At 55.0% G+C, this 26,097-nt stretch overlaps 9 protein-coding genes across 9 annotated transcripts; 6 read left to right on the forward strand and 3 right to left on the reverse strand.

The window, feature by feature from the left end:
* Window positions 1-315: 315 nt before the first annotated feature.
* Window positions 316-2,190, forward strand: GLOTRDRAFT_73957 (uncharacterized protein; the record flags this gene model as incomplete). Its single annotated transcript, XM_007866214.1, has 5 exons — window positions 316-466; window positions 529-744; window positions 794-916; window positions 973-1,769; window positions 1,828-2,190. The coding sequence occupies 5 exons, from the start codon at window positions 316-318 to the stop codon at window positions 2,188-2,190; spliced, it is 1,650 nt and encodes a 549-aa protein (XP_007864405.1).
* Window positions 2,191-2,392: 202 nt separating this feature from the next.
* On the forward strand, window positions 2,393-3,775 carry GLOTRDRAFT_115274 (uncharacterized protein; the record flags this gene model as incomplete). Its single annotated transcript, XM_007866215.1, has 8 exons — window positions 2,393-2,423; window positions 2,473-2,550; window positions 2,604-2,728; window positions 2,778-2,855; window positions 2,920-3,112; window positions 3,165-3,338; window positions 3,403-3,484; window positions 3,547-3,775. 8 exons carry the CDS (start codon window positions 2,393-2,395, stop codon window positions 3,773-3,775), a joined length of 990 nt encoding a protein of 329 aa, XP_007864406.1.
* Window positions 3,776-4,070: 295 nt separating this feature from the next.
* GLOTRDRAFT_137644 (uncharacterized protein) lies at window positions 4,071-9,416 on the forward strand (the record flags this gene model as incomplete). The annotated part of the gene is made up of 17 exons (XM_007866216.1): window positions 4,071-4,184; window positions 4,244-4,468; window positions 4,525-4,716; window positions 4,807-4,886; window positions 4,942-4,976; window positions 5,028-5,271; window positions 5,323-5,440; window positions 5,490-5,717; window positions 5,782-5,904; window positions 5,960-5,984; window positions 6,038-7,662; window positions 7,717-8,175; window positions 8,232-8,670; window positions 8,727-8,833; window positions 8,887-8,907; window positions 8,964-9,079; window positions 9,139-9,416. 17 exons carry the CDS (start codon window positions 4,071-4,073, stop codon window positions 9,359-9,361), a joined length of 4,374 nt encoding a protein of 1,457 aa, XP_007864407.1. The 3' UTR covers window positions 9,362-9,416.
* Window positions 9,417-9,919: 503 nt separating this feature from the next.
* On the forward strand, window positions 9,920-11,706 carry GLOTRDRAFT_127646 (2-methylcitrate dehydratase; the record flags this gene model as incomplete). The annotated part of the gene is made up of 7 exons (XM_007866217.1): window positions 9,920-10,142; window positions 10,200-10,310; window positions 10,367-10,583; window positions 10,641-10,869; window positions 10,933-11,177; window positions 11,233-11,295; window positions 11,349-11,706. The coding sequence occupies 7 exons, from the start codon at window positions 9,920-9,922 to the stop codon at window positions 11,704-11,706; spliced, it is 1,446 nt and encodes a 481-aa protein (XP_007864408.1).
* Window positions 11,707-11,984: 278 nt separating this feature from the next.
* Window positions 11,985-13,104, reverse strand: GLOTRDRAFT_137646 (uncharacterized protein; the record flags this gene model as incomplete). Its single annotated transcript, XM_007866218.1, has 3 exons — window positions 11,985-12,147; window positions 12,198-12,318; window positions 12,378-13,104. 3 exons carry the CDS (start codon window positions 13,102-13,104, stop codon window positions 12,138-12,140), a joined length of 858 nt encoding a protein of 285 aa, XP_007864409.1. The 3' UTR covers window positions 11,985-12,137.
* Window positions 13,105-13,254: 150 nt separating this feature from the next.
* On the forward strand, window positions 13,255-15,227 carry GLOTRDRAFT_137647 (uncharacterized protein; the record flags this gene model as incomplete). The annotated part of the gene is made up of 6 exons (XM_007866219.1): window positions 13,255-13,270; window positions 13,324-13,446; window positions 13,496-14,190; window positions 14,244-14,592; window positions 14,652-15,104; window positions 15,160-15,227. The coding sequence occupies 6 exons, from the start codon at window positions 13,255-13,257 to the stop codon at window positions 15,225-15,227; spliced, it is 1,704 nt and encodes a 567-aa protein (XP_007864410.1).
* GLOTRDRAFT_137648 (uncharacterized protein) lies at window positions 14,827-20,844 on the reverse strand. Its single transcript, XM_007866220.1, has 19 exons — window positions 20,528-20,844; window positions 20,449-20,469; window positions 20,272-20,398; window positions 19,931-20,223; window positions 19,293-19,871; window positions 18,932-19,237; window positions 18,770-18,878; window positions 18,680-18,718; window positions 18,421-18,620; window positions 18,306-18,366; window positions 17,859-18,250; window positions 17,647-17,803; window positions 17,463-17,589; window positions 16,938-17,415; window positions 16,129-16,883; window positions 16,020-16,077; window positions 15,809-15,966; window positions 15,160-15,752; window positions 14,827-15,104 (listed from the first exon to the last, which is right to left on the reverse strand). Exons 1-18 carry the CDS (start codon window positions 20,750-20,752, stop codon window positions 15,548-15,550), a joined length of 4,290 nt encoding a protein of 1,429 aa, XP_007864411.1. The 5' UTR covers window positions 20,753-20,844; the 3' UTR covers window positions 14,827-15,104; window positions 15,160-15,547.
* A 998-nt stretch (window positions 20,845-21,842) lies between these two features.
* Window positions 21,843-23,458, forward strand: GLOTRDRAFT_110504 (transcription factor Tfb4). The gene is made up of 8 exons (XM_007866221.1): window positions 21,843-22,054; window positions 22,112-22,260; window positions 22,308-22,349; window positions 22,411-22,574; window positions 22,637-22,762; window positions 22,817-22,952; window positions 23,016-23,052; window positions 23,117-23,458. Exons 1-8 carry the CDS (start codon window positions 21,861-21,863, stop codon window positions 23,244-23,246), a joined length of 978 nt encoding a protein of 325 aa, XP_007864412.1. The 5' UTR covers window positions 21,843-21,860; the 3' UTR covers window positions 23,247-23,458.
* A 900-nt stretch (window positions 23,459-24,358) lies between these two features.
* Window positions 24,359-26,095, reverse strand: GLOTRDRAFT_73972 (N-terminal nucleophile aminohydrolase; the record flags this gene model as incomplete). Its single annotated transcript, XM_007866222.1, has 10 exons — window positions 24,359-24,561; window positions 24,616-24,693; window positions 24,782-24,898; window positions 24,959-25,040; window positions 25,089-25,128; window positions 25,189-25,434; window positions 25,506-25,587; window positions 25,655-25,753; window positions 25,815-25,921; window positions 25,983-26,095. 10 exons carry the CDS (start codon window positions 26,093-26,095, stop codon window positions 24,359-24,361), a joined length of 1,167 nt encoding a protein of 388 aa, XP_007864413.1.
* Window positions 26,096-26,097: the final 2 nt, after the last annotated feature.

Consider the following 26,097-nt stretch of genomic DNA (forward strand, 5'->3'; position numbering starts at 1 on the left):
CCCTACCTCTGGCTCGACAAAGTCGCAGGATTGACCAGGAAATGCTACTGCACGGCATACCAAGCATTTTTGGCTAATCAAATCGAAGAACCCGCCGACAAGAAAGCCCCCGATGTGGATCCAATATTAGCGTTATCGGTGTCTTCTTGCCCACCGCTCCCTATCGAACTTCTAGTCCATGGTCTTATCGCGAGGTTATTTCTGAAGTTTGGCTCGCGGTCACTATTCGGACGCCCTCCCTACAGAGCGTGTTTATAGAGAAGGCCCGCTATCCACCCTCATGGGTTTCTCCCCGACGCTCTACGCTGACCCGAAATGGATCTCGAAAAGCATGAGCATAAGGCGTCCATCGCCGAGGAGGCTGTCGTCCCAGTGGAATATGCTGGCTCTCCTCATATCCAATCAAACGTCTATGGAGAGACACGCCGAGGTCTGAAAAGTCGACATATCCAGTTGATTGCGATTGGTATGTTCCGCGTGCATTTTCTACTGCAGTTCTTCTGAGGCCACTACTCCCTCGCGCATTAGGTGGTACAATGGGCACGGGCCTGTTCGTCGGCTCTGGCGCCATCCTCTCCACAGTCGGCCCAGCCAACCTGTTTATGGCCTACATCGTCATGTCTTTCATCCTGTGGGCCGCGATGAACTGCCTGGCAGAGATGACCACGTATCTGCCAACCAAAGGGGCGTCTGTTTCGTACTATATTGACCGTTTCGTCGACCCTAGCTTGGCCTTCGCTGCTGGTATGGTTATTTTGTGCAACATACTGAGGATGAGGCTTATACATTTTAGGATGGAATTATTGGTATGCCTATGCGATGCTCGTCAGTGCGGAGGTTTCCGCTGCTACATTGGTCGTGCAGTACTGGACGCATGCTATCCCCGTCCCTGTACTGATCACGATATTCCTCCTTGGTATGTAGTTCCCAATCCTCATCCGACCTTCCAACATCTAACTCCGACTCCCGAAGTAATCCTCCTCCTGAATATATTTGCCGTCTCGTGGTACGGCGAATCCGAATTCTGGTTCGCAAGCCTCAAAATCCTCGGCATCGTATCCCTCATCCTCATCGGGATCATCCTCTTCTTCGGCGGCGGGCCCACACACGACCGTCTCGGCTTCCGCTTCTGGGACCACCCCGGCGCCTTCAAGCCCTACATGGTCAGCGGGCCCACAGGCCAATTCCTCGGCTTCTGGACCGCTCTCGTCCGCGCAGGCTTCGCATTCGTACTCTCCCCCGAGCTCGTCACCGCCGCCGCCGGCGAGTCCGAGGCGCCCCGGCGGAACATCCCAAAGGCCGCGCGCCGCTTCGTGTACCGCGTCGTGTTCTTCTACGTGCTCGGCTCGCTGGTCGCGGGGATCATCACGCCGAGCGACGACCCGCGGCTGCTGCAGGCGGTCAGCGCCGGGGCGAACGGGGCGGGCGCGAGCCCGTTCGTGCTGGGCATACAGAGGGCGGGCATCAGGGGGCTGAACCATGTGTACAACGCGATGATACTCACGTCGGCGTGGTCCGCGGGGAACTCGTTCGTGTTTGCGAGCTCGCGCGCGCTGTACTCGCTCGCGGTGGCGGGGCAGGCGCCGCGCGTGCTGCGGCGGTGTAATGCGAGGGGCGTGCCGTACGTCGCGGTGTGCGGGTCCGTGGCGGTCTCGTGCGTGGTATACCTCAATGTGTCCAGCGGGGCGGCGGTGGCGTTCCAGTGGTTCATCAATTTGACGACTATCAGTGGGTTGATTGCGTGGATTGTCTTGTTTGTTTGTTATATCGTGCGTATCTGACCTTCCACCAAGCATTCTTGAGCATTGCCTGACGCCTATATAACAGCGCTTCCGCCAAGCTATAGTATACCATGGGGCCCTGGACACCCTCCCCTTCCGCACGCCTATGCAGCCCTACATCACCTGGTTTACCCTCTTCATTGTGACCGTCCTCACAATCACGAATGGCTTCCAGGTCTTCTTCCCCGGTCAATTCTCTGCGTCTTCATTTCTAGCAGCCTACATCACGATCCCCCTGTTTCTCATCCTGTACTTGGGGCATAAGGTATGGTTTAGAGGACCATGGCTGAGGAGGGTCGGGGATATCGATGTCTTTAAAGGGAAGGAGGAGGCGGATCGGTTGGAGGCGGAGGATGTGCCTCCCGTGCCGAGGAATGTGTTCCAGAGAGTGTGGTTCTGGATAGCATGAGCACCACCGCTTGTGTGTATACGTCCTTAATAGAGTCCCTGGACGAGTAATTAATCGCGACCTTGTGCACATAACACTTGTATTTGCATCCGTCCAGTGTGTCAGACCTTTTGATGAGAAACGCGTGACGTCACGCGAGGTGACCGACGCGTCCTGCCCCGTACCATCGTCTAAGCACGACACCCATCTACCTCTGCTTAACATGGCCAGCCACATAAGCATCCTACCAACCGGTGAGCGAAACCAGAGATGCGTTTTGGGCTACGTCAGCTGATTTGGCAGAGTTCCTCGACTCATTATCGGCGCAGCTAGACGGTGCGCAGAGCCACCAGTTTCTACGACTGCCGCATCCACGGACAGGCATGTAGCGCGGCTTCAGTTAGCTATTAAAGACTCACTCGGTATGCTACTAGGCATACCGTCGTTGTTCCTGCCATACCCGCAGCATTCGGGAACTTCAAGCGCGAGGTGGAGTATCCTCGAAGTACAAGCAGTGTCCCCTCCCAACGAGCGGTCGTGGTTTATGGGGGAGGGGCAAGTACTAGAGGGTATGCACACTATATGCTATGATGGACTCTCATTAACAGTGGTCTGGGGCAGCAGATGGAAGACTTCTGATGATGACTCCGATTGACCCGTCATTCCTCCTCATACCACTCTTGCGAGCGATCCAACCGGTCTGCAGTGCTCCATGCCTATGGGATAGACGTACTGATCTCACTATCATAGGCAGACGGCTTTGTGGGTACGTTTCGACCGTTGGAAGATGTCTTCGAGGAAGCATTGCCGAAGCTCGTGGAACAGTCGGAGAAGAACGCTTCGCCCAAGGATCCCACAGCGTCTATATCGTTACGTGATCTTGAAACCTTTGCATCCTTGGATTGTGCGAAGGCAGCGATGAAGAACGCATGCGAAGTGAAAGGTACGTGAGAATCTCTCCCATCCTGCCCGCAAGTACTGATTGTATGGTACAGAGATCACGCCGGAGATAGTGGTGTATAGATATTCACAGGCGCATTTAGTCGAGTACCTGCGGAAGAAGGTTGCCAGACTGTCTCGACCTGAGGTGTTCGAGTCGTCACGGACGCTCATCCGCGGATTAGCCAAAGACGGCCTTATGGACGATGGCAAGGAGCATCTTTTGCCCTGTGCGTCCATCCTCGCTCTTCGCGGACCGTTAACCTGATGTAGAGCGGTATTGCCGTTGTGTAGCTGCACGTCAGCGAGCTGCCTGCGACATACTATCCCAGTATCTTCCGCAGGATGTGCATGCGGCGCTCATTGCCTCATACGAGTACGTGGTTGGATTAGTTGTCTACAGAAGCAAGGTTGCTGATGCATGGTTCATGTGCTTAGCTTCGCAGCCCTGGATAGCCACCTGAAGGCGATACAAGACGACATCGCGGCGACGGCTGCATCCGCGCTGGCGAATTCCGCCAACGCCAAGTCTAGTGGGAATGGGGAGGCAGGGGACAAGAAGCGTAAGAATCAGAAAGGCTCGCATGGGGTCGAGAAGCTTAAGAAAGCGAATACCAAGGGGATGGCCAAGATATCTTCATTTTTCCAGAAACCTAAGGCAAAGTGACAGCCACGAACTCCTCTACGACAGGGGCAGCATGCATTTTGTATAGTTGCATACCAATATCCGTTCACAGGGTTTGATTGTATGTATTGAGGAAAATATTCTGCGATTATTACTGTAACGCGTTCCCGCACTTAGTCACATGATCGTGACGCGTCGCGTCGTCCGTCTTCGGCGCTTTCCTCAGTCCCAACTTGTCCGAATCGACGTCGGACACCGTCTTGCAGCTCATATCTCCTTGCTCGCGTATCTGAACCCTGCTGCCCTGTCGAGGCGTAGGAGGTCAATCTCCTGGGCCATGCCGGATGTCAAAAGTACATTAGCCGCCCTCAAGAGGGCAGCTCCGAAAGTCAAGGTCGAGAAGGAGATCACGGATACTCTCGAGCGTATATCGGGTTCCCTTTCCTTACTCGTATGGCCTTTAAGCTAGTCTCAGTTTCCTCTTACCTTCGGCTGATGTTTTTTTTGAAGTCCTCGACCTCGCTCTCAGCTCGTGATTCGGACAACTTGGCAACAAGATTCAGAAGACCACTGGTTTCGCTTTACGAAAGCCTCCCAGTCCCCTCATTGAACTTTGCAGTTGCCATATTCAACGATATATGTACCAAGAAGGTTCTCCCACTCATCAAAGCGGGCGATGTCGAGAAGAGTAGGCGATGGGAGTCAGTTGCCAGTGCAATATTGTCTGGAGTGCTGGTCCGTCTGGCTTTTCCGGTCTTCTGGTGCTCGCCTCGTCTAACGATTGAGCCTAGGACTACTTGGACAACCATACAGAAGGTGCAGTGCCTTCTCTCAGTTTGCTCCTGGCTGGTCGAAAATACAATCGCTCTCCAGATAAGACAAAGGATGTCATTGCCACAGCGTTCTACTCTGCAATATGCGAGGTCTGCCTCCCAAGGGACGCCTCCACTGTTTCAGGCTTGTCTACCATACTCAGGACTACCGTAAGTGTCGATCGTACGACGCCTTCGCCCGTGGTGCCCGTGTTATGCGCATATACCCACTTATATCACCCATTCCGCCCTCGCGTACAGGCTTACATGGTTCTGTCCGACACAGCTGCCTCGTTTCCCAAGAATCAAGATAAACTTAGAACAGTCAGAGTTTTGGGCGGGTAAGCGACGGGACCTTCTTCCGGTCTGTACGATGCCCTGACCCTGGCATGTCAGCAAGCGGCTAGGTGCCGTACTGTATCAAACCAAAGGTATGTCGTACCTATCTGAAAAATGGTATCCAGCTGCTAACGACTCCGCAGACTACCTAGTGTTGGAGAACTTGTTAACCTTGTTGGGTCGGATCGTGCCCGCCAATACCGGAGCCGTGACCAAAAATCCCAAGAGAGCTGAGTTTCTGCGTCAGGTATTCGTCTCACCATGTGCCCAAGGAAAACAGGATATGGCCAAGGAACTCGTCGGTATCATGGAGAACGCACCGGCCACTGATTGGGACAATACTGTGATGACGATAGCGGAGGTCCTCGCACAGGCTGACATATCATAGTGTGTCTTCAGCTGCTTTACTTCGAGTGTTGTGACCACGTGCACCTTTAGTCCTCAACCCTTCGAATTAGACGTCGTCCATGCTTGCGGGACGGCCTTTCCCCAGCCAGCACCATCTGACCGGCTTTATATTGATAGGAGTTCATTCTTTGCCAATGTCGCCAATGAGGTCCGTTATGCATCACATCGCTTACTACTTTGCTAACATCGCGTGTTAGGAAGATGCGTATGAGACGATGCAGGTGCCGTATGCATCTGTGCTTGAAGTATCTACAGCACCGGCCACAGACCGTGCTACGACGACCGTGATGGTGGGGTTATCGGTAGTCCCTACCGTCGCTGAGGAGCCGATGAAGATATCTGGTGATGCGCCCCTTACTTTAGTCTTTGACATCAAGAATTCCGACCATGATAGGTTCATCCGAGCCATTGAAAGCCGAGGTCTTGTAAGCACCCTACCGGACCATGCTGCTCCTCTGCGTTTGCCAATGGCTCATCCACTGTCAACAGAAAGCTCGGGCGGTAGCCATTACACGGCCATCGAAGCCCACTCGTATATCCCTCACTCAAACGTCGGCCCTCCTAGATTTCACTTCAAAGGGTGAACCTGTAAAAGATCGTCCAAATTTCCAGGTGCATCAAGCTTCTATCTTTCCTGTGAATGCCGTCGCTGAAGGACTCTCCGCAGGATAAGGTTAAGGCAGTAGAGCAGCGTACGTCTCACTCCGACAATTTGACCTCAACATTGATCCACACCCTGGACTAGTGTACAAGACAAACGAACCCAGTGATGATACTGGAATGAGTGACCGTGGCGCGCTTCACTTCGAAGATCTTATCGATTATCCGACGACGCCTCCGAATGTTACCGTGGGCGAAACTCAGGCACAATCGCTCGACTCCCTTGCTGAGCAGGAACCGCTCGCGCTCCCTGCCCATGATGTTCCGCCTGCGAAAGCAAGCATTGGCGTCCGTCGCAGCGGTGGCACTATCTTAGCCCCGACTGCGCCTCCCACTCCTGTCTCGAACCCTCAAAGGTCGACGGTACCCCTTTCCGGGGTGGAACGGACCGACACTCAGATTCTTCGGGACACCGTATTTGGCACCAGTGAAGATGACCTCTCTGACGTCTCTGATGCTGGCGATAATACTCCAAAGAATCTCGCCTCCCGCCGGCTAAGGAATCGTTCTTCAAGGTCTGGAGAGGGTGGCCACGAACCGACTGCTCATATCTCGCCGCAAACTGAGAATGCCAAACCACCCGTTAAAACAGTTCGGAAAGGTAGGATGATCCTGGAATCTGACGATGACGACGACATCGGCGTCGTTGCTCCCGTACCCAAGGCGCCTATGAAAAAGAAAAGAGCCGTGGATCAAGAGAGTGACATCGAGAATGCTACGCAGGGAAGTCAGGAGCAGAAGAACTTTTCGCACTCGATGCAATCGGGATCACCGAAGCCTCCCACAAAGACCAGGGCAGCCACAAGGGCCTCCAAGGAACTAATGCAGATTGGGTGCTCTCCCCTGGTTTCTCGTCTCCTGGCTAACCGAGTTGTTTCGCAAAATCGCGAAAACGGAGTCGATACTGTTCTATCCACCATACCAGCATCCAGGCTCTCCGATCGCGTGGATCTTGTAAAGAAGGCTCTGGACAACGGCACGACCGCTACTGGCTACTCTACCAGGGCTAATGTAAAAACTGAAATTTCTTCGAAGGCTAACCACGTCCCTGCGGCGGCTCCTACATCCAACCAGGCTGCTGACGGCGCTCACATTGTGCATGAAAGCAAGAGCAAGAGCAGGAAGAGGAAGGCGGCAGAAGCTTGTAATGAAAAGGGACTGGATGACAAAGAATCTGTCAAGCGGTCCCGCCTGGAATCCGTCGAGTCAGACCGCAGACTCTCCAATCGACAACTACACGTTTCAAGAAAGCCTAAGAAGACAGGAGGGCTGCCCGCGAGGAAATACGGTAACCGAGGGAAAGGAAACAAAGTGTCTTCGCCTCCAAGATCTGCCTCGGCTATCAATTTCGACGCCGTTCCTGGTATCTCGTCGGACCCTATTGAGATGGACTCTTCCTCCCCTCTGTCTCAGCGCGCTGCTCAGAAGAATGCGAAGTTTGCACAGGCACGTCCGGCCGTCGCCCAGTCCGGCAGGACCACTCGAGCAGGAGCTATGAGAGACAGGGCCAATAAAGCTCATGAGCCGGAGGCCGCAGAAGCCAAGAAGGCTAAACCTACCGGTCGAAAGAAACGCGCGACAAGTCCTGCGGAGGTCGTGCCGGTCCTGGATGATAACAATCCAGCGCTTGTATTTCCCTTGGATCCTGCTGCTGCGCCTAAGGAAACCCCGAAGAAACCGAAAGTTGCTCGGACAGTAAAGGTGACCGAGGTAACAAGAGCTACAAGTTCATGACAATCATGCCACCCATTAACAATTCTTCAGGTTACGTCCGAGGTCGAGACAATCAACCGATCCAAGAAACCTAAGAAAGCGCCCTGGGAGACCGAGGAGTTCTCGGACATGGTGAAGCAGCTGCAAAGCTCGTCTCCCTCTCGTCGCAAGATCGTTGAATCCGCAGAGCCCAGAGCCGCCGAGATATCAGACGATATTCCAGAGATTACTATGGACTTCCCGTTCGTAGAACCTGCCGACGCTCCTGGTACACCGGTCCCGCGACCGCAGGTCGTATCAGTGGAAGTTCCCGGAGAACAGACGGGCGAAATGCCCACCATAGGCGACGTCGCAGCAGTCGAGCTATCTGCAAGCCCCGGGTTAGAAGCGGCCGCGCCGAGTACCGCAACAGCGAAATGTTCCCCACCCGTGGACCCAAAGGACAAAGACGTGCACTCCCTCAAGATAAAAATCCGGAATACGAGGGTGGCAGAGATTGTCGTTCCTCGTGTAAAGGTCGGGGTCATTTCCAACCGCATGTCATGAATTATGAACCCGCGTTTTAGGTCGAGGATGTGGAGATGATAGACCTGACAGCTGATTCACCCGTCAAGAAGTCGGTGGTAGCCAAAAACAAGAACGTCGTCATTCCGAAGGTCGTCTCTGCTCCTCCCAATCAAGTTGTTGAAGCCGCTCCCATGGAGCCTGAGGTACCGAGTCCGAGGACCGCTTCCCCAGCGCATGTCGAGGAAAAGACGCCGCACTTCCCCGGCAGTCCCATGGAGCACACTGCGGTCGAAGAGAGCCCACCGCCTCCCAGGAGTAGAGTCACACAGTACATCCCAGTTGACTTTTTGCCGGAGAAAGACGCGGCCTCGAGGAAGGCGCCAAGCGGTAAAGTTCGTAACAGGGTAACGTTTGCACCGGAGGTCAGGGAGAGCCCGGTTACGCCAGTCGGTTTGACGAAAGGATTCCTGGGGACCAGGGTTGGTGCAGGCGGTCTTGGTTTGTTCCTCCTCCTATTCGAACACGAGACTTTTCTCAAGCATTTTGCCAAACAGCTGGGTCGAAGAAGCCCGTACTCAGGCGGTCAGTGGCGGAAGAGGCAGAGGACAGAAGTTACACTCAGCGCAAGCAGAGAGAACCAGGGATGGACGCTATTGTGGAGGTATCATTATTTCCAGGCCTGACTATGATAACGTGGCTCATATCTTCTGCTAGGTGCTGAGTGAAATACAGGAGGTAGCGAGAGTTGGCCGGCTACTCGGATCAATGGATATACTGACCTTTGCGCTTAGGTCATCGTACAGAAGATATCGAACAAGGTAGAGGGGGTGAGGAGCGACGTCCGCGTGGGACGGAAGGCGCTACTGCAGGATGCCGCGGCCGACCTGCAACTCATGCGGAATCAGAGGTTTTTACTTTTCCTTCTATCATGACCGTGTTTTCACCTGCTATGCTCACCTTCCGCAGTGTTCTCCACTTCAACCACTTGATTGACCTGGAAAGCGAGTACGCGAGTTATGCAAGGAAGATGAATGGGAAATGGGAGGAAATGCTCAAGGTGGACACGGAGATCAACGCGCAGCTGCGTAGGGCGATCCAGGACCATGACCGCAAGAGTCTCGTGAAGAAGATGCCGAAGAGGTTGTTCGTTGACCCGATGCCTGCTACTTGCCAGAAGTTCCGCACCTAGTCCGCTGTCGCCCGAAGGCGTTCGTAAGAAAGTTAACGCGGTGGTCTGTGCCGCTATTCCTCCATGTTTTTGCTGCTTGTCGTCACAGTTATTGAAGTATTCACGCTATTGATGCCTCATAATGCGATTGTCGCGACCTTCCTTGTAAGTTGGTGTCACTAATACGCCTGACGTGGAAACGAGCTGCCGACCTTCCAATTGACGCGCTCCCCGAGGATCCCCGCGTCGCGACGCGTCTCGGGGACCACGTGAGCGGGCCCGGTCGGTAATCAAGCAGACAACTATAGCCGGTGCTATAAAGTTGGGGTAAGACTGGGGAGCGGGGCAGCAGTCCTCTTGAGACATCCTGCAGGGGTAGCTGCTCGTCCACAAGCCTTGACGATGCTTTCGACGGCGAGGACACGCGTAGCGTTGACACACTTTCCAGCTTCCGTTGCGCGAACCCCAGTTGCCGGACTTGCATCTGCCGCACCCAGCCTATCCTCCAGCAGATCTCCGCGAGCATTCCGGTCCCCGGCAGCCACTTCCCCTTTGACCTCTTCCTTCGGTGTTCGCAGCATGTCCGTGTCCCATGGCGAGTCTGCAGCGCGCCCGCCGCCGGACCAGGAGATCCAGGACATCGCAGACTATGTGCACAACTACAAGGTCGAGAGCGATGTGGCGTACGAGACGGCGCGGCTTTGCTTGATTGATACTATCGGGTGTGGGCTGGAGGGCTTGCGCTTCCCGGAGTGCAGGTCTCTGCTTGGGCCTGTGGTGCCTGGCACTGTTGTGCCGAACGGTGTGTGTCCCGTAGAATGCGATCGGTGTGGATGGGGAACTCAGCTGTGATCCATAGGGACGAAGGTACCCGGCACGAACTACCAGCTTGATCCTGTACGCGGTGCATTCAATATTGGAACCATCATCCGATGGCTGGACTTTAACGACTGCTGGCTCGCCGCCGAATGTCAGTACTACCGCCTCTGTATCCGGGCTACGCTAATGTACACATTCTATATTCAGGGGGCCATCCGTCCGACAACCTCGGCGCCATCCTCGCCGTCGCCGACCACCTCGCCAGGCAGGGCCAGCCCCTCAAGGTCAAGGACATCCTGGAGGCCATGATCAAGGCGCACGAGATCCAGGGCTGCCTCGCCCTCGAGAACTCGTTCAACCGCGTCGGCCTCGACCACGTCGTCCTCGTCAAGGTCGCCAGCGCCGCCGTCGTGTCCAAGATGCTGTATGTGACATCCCCCTGCCGTCTAGCTACCGCCTGAGCTTACTGATGATGTGAAAGCGGCCTGTCGCGCGACCAGACGGTCGACGTGATCTCCCAGGCGTTCGTGGATGGCCAGTCGCTGCGTACCTACCGCCACGCACCCAACACTGGCCCGCGCAAGTCCTGGGCCGCGGGCGACGCGTGCTCGCGCGCCGTCAACCTCGCCTACCTGGTGAAGCAGGGCCAAGTGGGCCTGCCCAGCGTGCTGAGCGCCAAGATGTGGGGCTTCTACGATGTCCTGTTCAAGGTTCGTGCTCCTCGCCCTGCCTGTCGTCGCTTCATATCGAATTGTTTTGCATGCGTACATTAGGGCAAGCCGTTCCAGTTCCAGCGCCCGTACGGCAGCTACGTGATGGAGAACGTGCTCTTCAAGATCTCCTTCCCGGCCGAGTTCCACGCGCAGACGGCGGTCGAGGCGGCGGTGACGGTCCACAACAAGCTGAAGGCGCTTGGCAAGAGCAGCGACGACATTGCGAGCGTGCGCATCCGCACGCAGGAGGCGGCGATGCGCATCATCAACAAGAAGGGCAAGCTGCACAACTTTGCCGACCGAGAGTGCGTTCCGTTCCGTGGATGTGGGTGGGTGGGTGACTGATGCTGATATTGCCAGCCATGATATCAACTACATGTCCGCGTACGCGATGATCTACGGGAACCTGCACTCCGAGTCCTAGTAAGCCCCTTGCCTCCCTCTCTGCTCCCCTCACCTCGTAACGTGGCGCACAGCACCGACGAAGCCGCGGCGGACCCGCGCATCGACGCGCTGCGCGACAAGATCACCTGCGTCGAGGACGCGCGCTTCAGCGCCGAGTACCACCACCCCGACAAGCGCTCCATCGGGAACGCGCTCCTCGTCACTTTGAACGACGGCACGGTGCTCGACGAGGTCGAGGTCGAGTACCCCGTCGGCCACAAGCGCCGCCGCGCGGAGGGCACGCCGCTGCTCATGCAGAAGTTTGTGAGACATGTGGGCCACCACTTTGACGAGGCGCACCAGAAGAGGATTTTGCAGACGGTGGAGGATAGGCAGGGGCTCTGGGAGATGCCGGTGGATAAGTTCACGGATTTGTTCGTCAAGCCGTAAAATGGGTGGGTGAGAGTACAACACTATATAACGCTGGTATCTACTTGTATAGTACAGAAGGTGGTATGTAGGGGGAAAGGGAATCTCGGTTCTAGGTGTCACGCACTATGGTATCCAGAGAGGGATGTCGCAGGGTACAGGAGAAATAGGCAAGCAACGTAAAGTCCATTGAGTGTTCTGTTCGTCGCATTTCATCGTGATTCGTGACCGGGACGTGACCGGTGTCCCGTGCTTCAAGAGCCCCTTCGTCCCACTCACTGTGTCTTTCTCTGTGAGGGCCCCACCGTGCCGTTATTCCCTCTAGCCGGGGACGCTTGGGCGCTGGCGCTGGTTTGCTATCGCGAGGGGAAACTCCGCTTGATGCGCTGAGGCCGCAGCGAGGCTACTGTAGAGTCAATAAAAGAAGCATTCAGCTATGATTCCAGTCATTGCTATCGTTTCCTGTGAAAGAGTCAGGGTCACTGGATGCTTGGGAAAATACGCCGACGTACTTGCGAAGTTCGAAGCGGACGTCGGATCGGCCAGTGGAGACGACAAAGTCCTTGTTGGACGGTATTTCCACACGATTGCCCTGCGATGGGCCGTCTCGTGGGTTCCCCCTCAACCTCGCAGCTGGTGAATTGCAATTTGTCAACGCACCGCGGAAAGAACTCTGCAATGCAAGGACAAACCTTGTATGAGCTTCGCGTCCGCCTCCCTATTGAAACTCTCCATGAGTGCGGCGTAGCGCTTGACCTGCCACGCCATCTGGGATGCGCGGGCCTTGTTGCCCATGCTCAACGCCCACTTGCGCTCCTCCTTGAAGCGGCGGCGCTCGGTGTCGGCGAGGGACGCGCGCGCGCGCAGCTCGGCGACCTCGCGCTCGAGCGGGGTCATGACGCCGTGGGGGTCGATGGTGGAGACCGTGCCGGAGGTGGAGGCGAGCGAGATGGAGGGGGGCGCGGTGATGGAGAGGCGGCGCTCCCTCCCGCGCTCGCGCTCGCGCTCGCGTTCCCGTCTGCTGCGGTCTCGCTCGCGGGAGGAGGGGGCGGGCTTGGGAGAAGCGGAGAGCTGGAGGATGCGGCTGTCGCCCGCGTCCTCGACGAGCTGGGAGAGGACGTCGGTGACGAGCACGCCGAGGGCGACGCCGAGGAGCGTGCATGCGCTGCGGGTGAGGTCGACGTCGAGGAGGGCGTAGTCGTAGACGAGCTTGGCGCCGATGGCGAGCGCGACGACGAGCGCGAGCTGGGGGAGCTCGGTGAGGACGTAGTAGAGGCCGACGCCCTGCCAGACCCCGGCGAAGACGTGGTCGCCGATGGCGGGGGGCGCGGCGGGGTCGGGGGCGGCGGCGGCGGAGAACTTTTCGAGGAGGATGCGGGCGCCGAGACCGAAGAAGAGGGCGGGCGCGGTGAATGTCATTCCTGTTATAACAGAGGCATGTACATCGTATATAGCAGAATTAGTTTGCAGTTTCGAATGAACTGCAGCTAATCAAAGGCAGTGCCCTACACGTGGACTGCGCGGCTACCTCGCTCGCTGCGCTGCGCTATTGCTTTACCATTGCCCACCATGGCCTCTGCGACCGGTGAGTCCTGCTAGCTGCCGTAGGCGATAACAAGTGCTGATTACAATAAACAGCGACCGGAAAGCTCTCTCGCGAAGAGTTCCGGCGACAGAAGGAGCTCGATGCTGCCCGCAAGGCCGGCACCGCGCCCGCCGCCTTAGACGAGGAGGGCAAGCCCATCAACCCCCACATCCCCCGTACGTCCTCTGTCTCTGTTTCCCGCGACCTCGTCTCACTAGCGTGCAGAATACATCTCCCAGGTGCCCTGGTACCTCGACTCGGGCGGACCGACGCTTGCCCACCAGCGGCGGCACGAAGAAAAGCCCAAGGACTCGCTCGACAACTGGTACGACCGCGGCGCGCGCGCCGGGCCCGCCGCGAAGAAGTACCGCAAGGGCGCCTGCGAGAACTGCGGCGCGCTCACGCACAAGAAGCAGGACTGCCTCGAGCGGCCCCGCAAGAAGGGCGCAAAGTACACCAACCGCGACATCGCGCCCGACGAGGTCATCCAGGACGTCGCCGTGGGGTACGACGCCAAGCGCGATCGGTGGAACGGGTACGACGCGGCCGAGTACAAGAAGATCTACGAGGAGTACAACGCGCTCGAGGCCGCGCGCCAGAAGCTGCGCGAGGAGGAGATCGACAAGCAGACGACGACGGACCTCGCGGCGGTGCGCAAGGTCGCCAAGGCTGGCAAGGAGAAGGGCGACTACGATTTTGGCTCGAGCGACGAGGAGGACGAGGACGAGGAGAAATACGCGGACGCCGCCGACGCTGTCGGCCAGAAGGTCGACACCAAGACGCGTATTACCGTCCGCAATCTGCGTATCCGCGAGGACACGGCCAAGTACCTGCTCAACCTCGACCCCTCCTCCGCCTACTATGATCCCAAGACCCGATCCATGCGCGACGCGCCTATCAAGCACATATCTCCTGAGGAGGTGCCGTCCCTCTCCCTGCTTCGTATGTTTTACCCTAACCCCTTGTACCGCAGGCCAAATTCGCTGGTGAGAACTTCACGCGGCACACAGGCGAAGCCCCCGAGATGCAGAACCTGCAGCTCTTCGCGTGGCAGTCGCAGAACCACGGCTCCGAGGTGCACCTCAACGCGAACCCGACCGCCGGCGAGCTCCTGCACAAGGAGTACAAGAAGAAGAAAGAGGAATTGAAGGGCACTACGAAGAGCAGCATTCTCAGCAAGTACGGCGGCGAGCAGTACCTGGAGACGGCGCCGAAGGAGCTGCTGCAGGGCCAGACGGAGGAGTACGTCGAGTACTCGCGCACGGGGCAGGTCGTCAAGGGGCGCGAGCGCGCGAAGGCGCGGTCAAAGTACGCCGAGGATGGTGCGCCCCTTTGCATTCCTCTGCATATCTGTGCTCGTACACTAACACATCGCCTGCAGTGTACATCAACAACCACACAGCTGTCTGGGGCTCCTGGTTCGACCCCTCCACGGGCCAGTGGGGCTTCGCCTGCTGCCACTCGACCATCCACGCCTCCTACTGCACCGGCGAAGCCGGCATCGAAGCCGCGCGCGCGTCCTCCGCGCAGACCCTCCTCGCCTCCTCCTCCTCCTCCTCCATGCCGCCCCCCGCCTCCACCCAGCCCCTCGCCGAATCCTCATCGTCCACCGCGGCCGCGAGAGAAGAGGAGGACGAGCGCAAGCGCCGCGCGGAGCGCCTGTTCTCGAAGGAGCGCGTCGGCGAGGGCGAGGTGCGGCTCGACCGCGAGAAGCTCGCGCGCGCGATCCAGGAGGAGCGCAAACGCAAGACGCGGGGCGAGGAGGACGACGAGCGCGCGGGGAAGAAGAAGCGCCCCGGCGCGGAGACGGCGGAGGTGACCGAGGAGCAGCTCGGTGCGTTCTTTGTTTCCCCTCTATGCGCGCAACATCCTGACTCGTCGCTCTGCAGAGGCGTACCGGATGACGAGGAAGATGACCGAGGACCCTATGGCGAATTATGTGGATACGGAACTGTAACTTATCTCCTTGCTTGCTTTACTGTACACACCCACCGCACTTGCGCCTTCTTGTATCACTAGCTCATAATCCAATTGGAAGCTTGACGCCCTTGATCCACACAAATAATCCGGTAATAAAGAGAACCCGTGTTTCCCGGACCCGTTAAAAGTACATTGGACGAGGCTATTACTGCTGTGTATGTTACAAGGTGAAAGTGTGCCTAATGAAAACAGTGTGTAAATTGCAACGCGAGATTGGAGACAAACGACAGCAAATCGACCGAGAACGTGGAACCATATATAAGCGTACGCAGGGAAGTCGGAAGGATAGGTCCAAGGTTACGACCGGTACGCCTTGCCGTTCGCTTTCGAGGAACTGCTGGACACCGGCCCGTTGCTCTTCGCGCTCGTATTGGGCCGCATCTTCTTCACCGTGCTCTGCTCGCTCGACGCCCGCGTCGTACTCTCCTTCTGCACCATCTTAGCGTGGATCTCCTCCAGCTTCGCCGCCTTGACTTTCTTCGGCCAGAACAGCGTTACAAACCTGTGAACATACCCAGATTAGTACCGGCATACACAGTGGAACGAAGGCAAACTCACGTCCATAGATGCCTACGCCACCGCTCAGTGTCTTCTCCGGCGGCCTGCTTGGTATTGAGCACGTGTTCTATGCGACGACCTATCGCAGCCAGCGATTCCTTCAAGATGGCAACCTTCTCGTCTCTCGGCATATCGCCGCCAGACAGCTTGAGTTGTTTCTGTGACGATCTTCAGTTAGGAAAATCAAGCAAGACGGTGATTCGCTACTTACAAGCTGCTTCTTGACTGGACGCAGTTCTTCCTTCGTAGCAGCCTCATCCATGGACGGGCTAACGGGTTAATTAGCTAATGTTCCGGGATGTTGGATATTTATGACGCACCATTCGTCAGAGGACTCTGAGTCGGTGAAGGTTGGAGTAGGCCTCCGCTTGCGCTTGCGGGCAGTACCTTCCTCCATGGACGCCACGGCCTCACTGTCGGCTCTGCGCTTGAGACTACCGTTGACAGACGAAGTTGATGCCACTGGAGGAGGCGTGACAGACTTGAGATGGCCCTTGGTGTACTTGGTCTCGATCGTCCGGAGCTTCTCGTCATATTCTCTGAGGACACCGAGCAGGAAGTCTCCTCGTCGGACGAGATGTATAGCGTTGGGGATTGGTCTGCCAGCCTGATCATCGCCCTTCTTTGTCTCCTCCAAGAAGAATTTGCCTTCCAAGCCAAGCTGCGGGTCCTTAGCCATAGCCTCCCAATTACCGAAACCGTAGAGGTAAGCGCCAACTAGGAGCATGGCGTCTTCCTTGGGTCCCCAACGCCCGGACCAGTTCAGTACAGGTCTGATATTCTCGACAGGAAGTTCCCAGTCGTAGACGTTCTCTTGACGCTGCATGTAGTCGTAGAGAATCTTGAGGTCCCGTGTCCGCGAGACTACAGTCTCTGCATTGATATTCCCAACGTTGCGATATTGGACGAGGACGGCCTTGCTCTTCTGTGCATTTGTCAGCGTCTCGCCAGCCTCGATGCGCGCTCGCTTCTGTGCGTTGTTCTCGTCAACGGCACGTTGACAGATGTCTACGATGTCGTCCGAGACATCGTAAATCATTCCCCTGTCCTTATTCTGAAGCTTGGCCTCTTGTACCTGTCAAACGCATTTAAGTTCATTGCCTCGGGACCGATATGAATGAATACTCACTATGATATCGTATCGCGTCCGGATGTCGCCCCAACGCTGCAAGCTTCTGACCAATACACGCAGGTCTCGCTCCTTGAGCTCCATGGCCTTCTGGCTTGCGCTCTTCCTGACTGGCCCGGCCGCCTTCTTCTTCGGCGCAGGATTGGGCGCGGGGTGATCGATGTCCATACCCTCATAAGATACTGGCTGCGCACGTTTCCGATCCTTCAACTCTTGAGCTGTCAGCTCTTCCGCCTTCCGTTCTTCTTCCTCTTTCTCAAACCTTTGGCGCTCTTCAAGAGGTATGATATCTTCCCAGCTCATGTCGTTCTTGACATCGCTGACCGCAGCAAATGACGCAAGGAAACCTTCACCTCCTAAGGAGGTGCCTCCGCCTGACCCTGTTGCGATGGTTTCATGGTCTTCGGCACGGTTCAATATGTCGTCAAGGTCCATCTCATCAAGCTTCTTGTTCTGAGTTGTATCATCCTTGTCGAACCTGTACGAGAGTGAGAGGCTTCCTTACTTGCAGTGATTTTAACTTACATTTTCTGCGCACCATACTTCAGGACGGCGGTAAGTTCTTCCTTGCTCAGGTTGTCGGGCTTCGTACTGTCTTTGGTTGGAGCCCTCCCGCTAAGATGTGCTTGAGATGTATCCATCTGGTTGATAACTGAACAAACCGTAAGCATCGAAGACCGTGGCGGCATCAGTTTCAGACACAACGTACTGGCATACTCCAGCACCATCTTCTTCTTTGCCCGCTCCAGGACGTCCTCTTCCATTGTGTCCTTACTTACGAATCGGTAGACGTTGACATGCGACTTCTGACCGATACGATGAGCACGCGCCATGGCTTGCAGGTCGTTCTGCGGATTCCAGTCGCTCTGTAACTTGTCGGTAAGCATGTGTCAGGAGGAAGTCTGCCGAAATTACACCAACATCGAATATGATCACAGTATCCGCAGTCTCCAAGTTGATACCCAGGCCGCCAGCACGCGTTGAAAGTAGGAAGGCAAAGTCTGGCGAATTTGGCGCGTTGAAGTGCGCAATGGACTTTTTTCTAGCGTCCGAGGAGACCATGCCGTCAAGACGCTGGTGCTGATAGCCGCGCAAACTCATATAATCGCTGAGGATATCCAGCATTCGGACCATCTGACTGAATATCAAAACGCGATGCCCGTCTTGACGAAGCCTGTGCAACAATTTATCGAGCAGCACCATCTTACCGCTGCTCATGATAAGTCCCTTCAGTGTCTCCTCCGCGTTATCGGTCTGCGGCTCGGCGCCCTCAAACAAGTACGGATGATTTGCGGCTTTCTTCAACTCCATAGCTAGTAGAAAAACGTCATAACCTGACTGCGCAGCGACTGGTGGGGGGTCACGTACCGATATTGAGAAGACTGATATTGGTATTACCATGTGAACTCTTGACAAGGCCTTGGAAGTTCTGATTTGTGCCGCGGTAAGGACGCATACGAGTGGACATGGCCAACAAACGTACCTTTGTCAAGATATTCTTATAGAAATGCGTCTGCAATGCAGACATTTCCACCCGCAGAATACGCTCGCTCTTCGTCGGCAAGGACGACAGGACGTCTTTCTTGAGGCGCCGCAGCATCAGCGATTCCAACTGCTTGTGCAACTCCTGGATCTTTGCCTCGTGATCCTCGTCATTCAGGTCGAACTCATTGGTCAAGGCAACTACGGAGACAGACAGCGGTCAGAACACCGGAAATAGGACTTGCTATACCTTTACTTACATCTCTCAGGCATGAGGAAGTGCATCAGCGACAAGAGTTCTGCACCATGCCGTCAGCTATCTCCTTCAAGCTACCAAACCGGCAACATGCCTTTGACATTGTTTTGCAGTGGTGTACCTGTAATGAGCAGTTTTGCCGCCGCCGGAAATGTTCTCAATGCTTCATACAACTGGCTTTCCGAGTTCTTCAAGCGGTGTGCCTACAAACAATCTATCAGGAATCGAAGACAGGGCACGTTCGACTCCGAATTACCTCGTCGACGGCCAGCAGTTGCCACTTGATCTCGCCAAGTTCCTTCGCATCACGCAGTGTCAATTCGTAAGTCGTAAGAAGCACATTCATTTTCAACTTCTTATTCGAGGGCCCGAATTCATATGTCCTGATGACTTCTCGAGCTGCAGCCGTACCAATGTACGTGATGACGTTCAGATCAGGGGCCCAAGTGGCAAACTGGTGCTGCCATGAAGTGATGGTCGATAGAGGGACTATGACCAGGAAAGGCCCATATTGCTGCATGGAGTGGAATAACCAGGAAACAAACGATACGGTTTGGACAGTCTGACCAGATTTTATGAGCATTCCCACTTGCATGAGGTTCTACGAGAAAAATCACCTTGCCGAGACCCATCTCATCTGCAAGAATACCATTCTCCCCCTTGCTCCAGAGGTAGGCGAGCCAATTAAGCCCCGTCAGCTGGAAGTCTTTCAACTCTCCGCCGGTCGCCGTAATGTAATCCGGCTGCTTCTCCAGCCTGTCATAGTGAGGTCGCCTGTCGCGTGCGTACACGACGCTCTTATACGGGAATAGAGCCTCTTCCTCCCTCTTTCGGTAGGCTTCAATCTTATCGGGGGCGATGTTGCGAATAGTATCGTGCGATTCCCAAGTGCAGTGTTCATAGTTGAGTCCGGTCCACTTCACGAAATACTCGATGGTCCTTTCCTTCTGGCGCTGAGCGACTATGCGTTCGGGGATCTTGTAAGTCTCGATCTCTTCCTTGTTCCGTTCGCGGTCGAGCATGAGAGCTTCAGCATCCTCTCTCGATAGACCTGGTGTCTCGAGTCTCTGCTGATACTGCTTGTACTGCTTGATATAGTTATCCACTCTCTTGAGACCTCTGTAGCGCTTGAGAAACTCGTACGTCTCATCGGTATTGTGCAAGTGGGAAAAATTCTTCCACTTGATATGATAACGCTGGAATTTAGAGGCTGTTAGTTAACTGCGGCAGGAGCACGTAAGACGACTATTCTTACAATGTTATCGTACCAAAGATCTTCAGGGTCGTCCTCGCGACCTTCTTCTCGAGAATGCCCGAGGACGGCTTCAATCTCGTCTTCTTCCTGGTACTGGCCACTTGCCTCGCCCTTGTACGTTTCTGCGTCGTCTTCGTCGTACTGAGCATAGTCCTGAACATCGTCGATGTAGTTAGGGATCCTGTTGCCCCGACTGGAAATCCGGACTTCTTCAGATACCCTGGGCCGCTTCTTCTTCTTCGACCGCGACCCGTAGTCAGAATCAGAGTCAGAAGATTCGTGGCGCGTCACAACTGAGACGAGACTTAGAGCAATCTACCATTAACAACGTTATTACATACCTCGGGGTTTCATGGCAGGTGGTTGCTTCTTTTTCTTCTTGGGCTGTTTCTTCGCTCCGTACTCTTCATCAGCGTAGGACCCGTCATCCTCGTCTTCTTCTTCGTCGTCAGCAGGATCATCGAAGTCCTGTCAAGACGTATATGCATAGGAACAACATGAATGCATAGTACACCTACCGACAATTCCTCAGCCTTGGTCTAAGCCCAGGTAGATGGTCAACGCGCCACACGAGTGCATCAAAGGAGTGGCACATACCGCGCTCCTGGCATAGGTGGTCGAGCCTGCTCGAGACTGATAGGTGGGCGGAGTGGGATCCTCTTCCTCACCCTCCGCGTCCGCGTCTGCGTCTGCGTCCCTGTTGTAACTGTCGGAGTCGGAGTCGATGTCCATATTCTCGCCAACATCACTTGTACCCTTCAAGTATGAGGTGCCATGGTCAGCTGGAGAGAGCATCATGGTGTCGTGTTCGTCGCCGAGCATCGTAGTAGCCGGCACTTGAGCGCTATCGTGGAGGACGACGAGGGAAGAGGGACACGTCGAGGGCGGTGGGAAGGGGGAAGAGAAGAGATGGGGGCAAGGCCTGGGCGATGAGCGCCACGGAGACGGCAGATGCTGCCCACAGTAGATTCACACGCGTGGCCATCGCCACGGGCAACGCCGGGCCACTCGCCGTCGTCGCCGCGCTTGACGAACTCCGATTCGAGGGTGGCTGGCCTCGTTTTCTCAATTGAACAATTACACGTTGTTTCCGGCGGTCTCGTAGACAACCTTTTGTTGCCCACGTCCAGTACGCTGCGCCCATAAACGGCGCCAATATGCGCTCCGTCACGGCCACCGTTGAGGAATTCGAGCATCATTGACGACTGTTTCGGGCTATCCTTTACTGTTGTGTGACTTTCCTTCTATCATGATGGGCTCACGGGTCTCCTTATCGGCTGTAACGCGGGCTGGCTATGGGCCTGTTCGCAGCTCACGGCCTAGCCGCTGTAAAAGCAATACCCGCTGACGTATTGGGTCCGGCCGTCATCGTCGCCGGCAACGTTGCCCACAGGCGCTCAGGACCGAGCGTGATGTGACCGTCACGAGTCGCGCCCCCTGACTCGCAGCCTCGCGGTCGCCGCTCACATTGTTTTTCCTCCATGTCCGCCGCGCTCGCTCTGGAGGATCCTGGTTCTCATACCAATTTCGTCTTTCCGCCTCTTAGAGTCGATACCTTTTTGACACTCTCGCCTGGCCTTCGGTGGCTTAGACCGTTCGCTGTGGTGTGCAGCACCGCAGTCACTTTCTCGGAAACGTCAGGGGCCTCGCGGAGACTTCGATCGGAGACCTGTCCGCCACCGCCGCAAGGAGGATGCCAAGATTGTCTAATGAGCTCTCTTCACATGCCGTCTGACGATGAAGCCGGTCCTATTATTGCCTCTCTTTCCGCCGCCCTTCATCGAAGTTTCGTCGTTGAGCGGGAGTAATTCCTGGTGCTGGGGTTATGCAGTGGTAGGGGTTATGTAATGAGTAAAATATTTGGAATGTAAGACCTTCTCAGCGCCACCGCTTAGCAGGACGTGTCTGCCACAAAGAACTCGTCCTTGCCATGGATAAACCGTCTCATATATCTGTTATCCTCGACTTGTCGCCGAGTCAATGGCATCTCTCCTCGCTTCCCGAAAATCCGCATCCCTTGTCATTGAGGTCGTTTCTTTCCCAACTACTTGCATTCCTAAATTTACACATCGCCTCAAAACATGAGAATACGCTTGCTGTGTTCGGCGCATTCCCCAGCAAGAGGTTTGCCCTTTAGATTTGCCTACTGCACTGGGCATCTGACTGAGGTGGAGGATATAGCGTGATGCTATACTCATCCACCGATCCAGAAGCAGACAACACAGAAAATGTTAATCCAAATATGTACCACCCCTTCCAGGTGGTCGATTCCAGAGTAGTGACACGCATAGAGGAAGAACTAGAATCACTTGATCAAAGTGAAGAAGAAGGTTGGCCAGCACTTACCTGACTAGTACACTGGCTGAACCTCTGGTAGCGCCTATCGGACTTGTTGGTGCTCTCACGAAGGCTCTATGTTGTTAGTACCGAGCGGGGTCTTTGCAGTCAATAGCCCAGGAATTGAGCGTCGTCCTTTCTAGATATAAACCGCATCATCCATCCGTCGGCCTCCCAATCCAGCGGGACAACATCCGAGGATCCAACAACGCTTCCAGATCCACGGATCCTCGTCCTCTCAGTATCTCCAGACTTATCAACTTCATATATCCCCATCATGAACTCTATCTTCTCAGCACAGAAGCTGGTAAGCGGTATTGACCTCACTGGATGAGTGTTAGCCTAACAAACACCTGTGCAACGGCACAGAAAGTCGTGATTGACGTTTGTAAGGTTTATGGCCCAGATACTGTATTTCTAGAACAAGCAGCGCACCTGACTGGTGGGTCCTACATCTACTTGGACCGTCGAGACGCTCTCTTGCAGCACCTCATTGTACGTGTCTTCAATTGGTTGCGCGATAAAGGCTCACAACCGAGTACATCCGAGATGTCTCATATGCCCTCGCCGGCTCTGCGAAAGTTGATGACAGTTCCTACGCAAGACAAGATAGACTTCCGGGCGGCTTGCTTCTGCCACAAGAACATCGTCGACATCGGCTTTGTCTGTTCTGTATGCCTATCGAGTAGGTCACCAATCGTTGTGGGAGCGATCCTGAATATTCTGATTACTATCTCTTCATCTACAGTATTCTGCGCCCCCGTCCCTGTCTGTTCTACATGCAGGTGCGTTGATATCCTCTGCCTAAACATTTGGGAAACCGAGAATTGACCGCGGGCGTCCAAAAAGAACGAAATTCCCGATCAAAACTCTGCAACGCCTCAACGCATCACGGCCACCTGGCCTCAAACCAGCAAACGGTGCGCTGAAAACAGCGCCGTCTACACCTCATACAAGAGGACCCAGCACTCCACGTTGATAACGAGTCTCTCATCTCTGCGGGTTCGCATGGTGAGGCAGCACCGGTGGACGGACATGTACTGCTGTCGCCCGTGTTTCCAACCTGTTCTGTTGGTGGGGGGGTCACCGGGTCAGCAGACCATGATATACTTTCATCGCTTTTCCCCTTGTACTCAGTATGTATATCACTAGCTTTTGTCGCGTCTTATCAATTTGACAGAGGAATGACGCACTTTTTCAATGATTGCAATTGATTAATGAGCACTCAGCACTCAAAGTGCGTGGATGCGTCAACATTGCTTCAGAGTGCTTAGGAATGGCATAGCAACTTTGCTTTATTCGTTCTGCTACCCCCACCTTCGTTACTATGTACCTTCTTTTCCTTTCATTGTGGGGTTTCTGCATCCTCTATGTACACAGTATGTTTTCAGACCTTCAATTGACATTTCCTCGGCTCTGAAGCTATCATCCATGCAGTTCTGAAGTCTAAATACATGTATAGGCACTGATGGCCCTACCAGCAGTTTCTTCGAGGGGTGAATCTGTGATCCCACTCTCCCTTGGTTTGCGGTCTTTACAAGTATACATGGATCCAGGCCCGACTTTATGTCGACATACCGCCACGGTTATTACATTTTAACACTTCTGGATCCGTTCTCAGTGACGGTCACAATCTCTGTTAGTGTTAAGACGCTGCAGCATGGCGCTCCTTTAGGGACCAGGCAATCCCACCAGGTGATCACGCCTCGCGATCTTGCCAGTGAGCACATTAAGAAATGAACAATGCTCTGGCTCTGAACAGGAATTGGTAAGGTGCATACCATCTTGGTCATATTCCCCTGCCATTTCATCCTACCCTCTCTTGCCTTAAAATTACGGACACTCTCGGTGTCTCATTCATGATTGACATGACAAGGGGGCTCTCCAGCCTGAGCACCTCCGAAATCGAGCCGAGCTACAGGACATATTTTGTTTCGCCGACCCACACAGTTAAACCGTTACACCTAAGCGATAGCATACTGCTCCCCACGGATGCATGCCAAGTTATTGGACTGGGCGTCTGATAGACATTGCAGTGGGCGAACTTACTGGAGTACGGTCTGTGATAAGTCCCTCTGCTCCTTCAACTTTTTAATAAAGATATGGCGGTGATGACAATTTCAGAATTACTGGAGGCTGCCGGCCGGCGAAAGATTTTTGCCTGGCGGAGACGTGGATAAGTCGAGCGCTCCTGACAACTCGCGGCAGACTGCACCCAACCTTTGGCTTTGGATCCGCTGACGTCGCATATGCAATAGCCATACTATCTGCTGTAAAACCGCACCATAACCGCGCTGGCGGGATAATGATGCCGTGAGGAAGGCAATCAGTTCATGGACGAAACCTACGAATGGGCGATATGCCAGGCTCATCCGCCTCCAACGTCAGCATGAGAACCCCTGCGCTCCGCTCGGTGTCTCGGTCTTCTCGGCAGCGGCAGTCCTCTTGGGACGGGCAGCGGAATGCCGGGACTGATTTGGACAAGCTCTTCCATGAACAGGACATTGAACGCACCTCGGAATTTGGTAAGAACATCTTTCAGAAGGCGATGCACGTCGCCTTCTGTCGACTTGTGATATTCGCGCCACAAAGACTGGGCCATAGTTGATTGTATGATGTATTCTCCCGAACCTGATAGTGGGTCCCGCGGTAAAAATGCAACTCCTATTGAATTCAGAAGCATTGACTGACCAGATATACTGCATGCCATCCCGTTAGTTGTGCGATCGGTGGACATGTTCTGAGCCCAACATCCTGCACCAAACACGGCGGCCTGGAGGATTATAATGCACGGGGCTACGTGAGATGACTCAGGGCTCACCTCTCCGATACGGCCAGGATACTTCAGCAGCAGACCTCCACTGCAGGGCCAATTATTACATGCTAGTCAGATTAGTTCATGTTTGGCGAAGCGAACACACCTGGATACGCCGCCGGCAAGATGTCCTGCTGCATCTAATACCACCGCACCTACCGTATCCTGCCGCTGGTGGATATCTTCGATAGATTCCCTTAACATTGGTGTGATATTATCTGCGGGATCATCTAGACGAGTTTTCCACCTCTGCCACTCTTTCTTCGCTTTCGGACTTGTCAGTATTTCCGGCGACACGACTTCGCACCCAGTGGAGCCGGCGAACTGCCGTGCACCGAGAGAAACCAGGGTCCTGTGGCAGACGGGAACGGCATCAGGTGACTTCAAGCAAGTCTCGGTGTTCGAGCCTGGACATGTACGGACATGGGAGGAATTCGGCCCAGTCTGTCAGGACGCTTGGAATAGTCCATTACAGCACGGGCAGCACGGATTGGGTTTTTCACGCCTAGACCACTCCGGGAGTAGAATATTTCTTCGACTGTCTGGGAGGTAGCCTGGATGGGCATACTTACCTGGGACTGCGCCGACGCTGCCAAAAGAACCGTCTCTTCCGTCCATGACGGCAGCATCGCACTCGACTTGGCCGTCCACGGTGAGGTTTGAACCATAGCCTATGTTAGCATCCATAGCTCTAGTGACCATCACATAGTAATATAACGGATGAGGTCTAACCTGCATTCAAGCATTCATCATCCTCTAGGACGCATATAGCCTTTTCGACGGCATCCACTGCCGTACCATTGTCGTTTCGTAGCTTGTCGAGAGCTGCAGCGCATGCGCTAGCACAAAACCATCATCCACATACAGATGGACGATGTAGAATCCCACTGGGATACCCACAGACGCATGGCTGTCTTAACTTGGCTATCCTGGGAGGGGTCGTGATAGCCAGCGCCACCATGAACAGCTACTACAAAGAACCGGTCCACGGGAAAATTTTGCGAGTCGACCATCT

Source organism: Gloeophyllum trabeum (genome assembly GCF_000344685.1).
Source record: "Gloeophyllum trabeum ATCC 11539 unplaced genomic scaffold GLOTRscaffold_00004, whole genome shotgun sequence".
In the NCBI taxonomy this organism is placed as follows: domain Eukaryota; kingdom Fungi; phylum Basidiomycota; class Agaricomycetes; order Gloeophyllales; family Gloeophyllaceae; genus Gloeophyllum; species Gloeophyllum trabeum.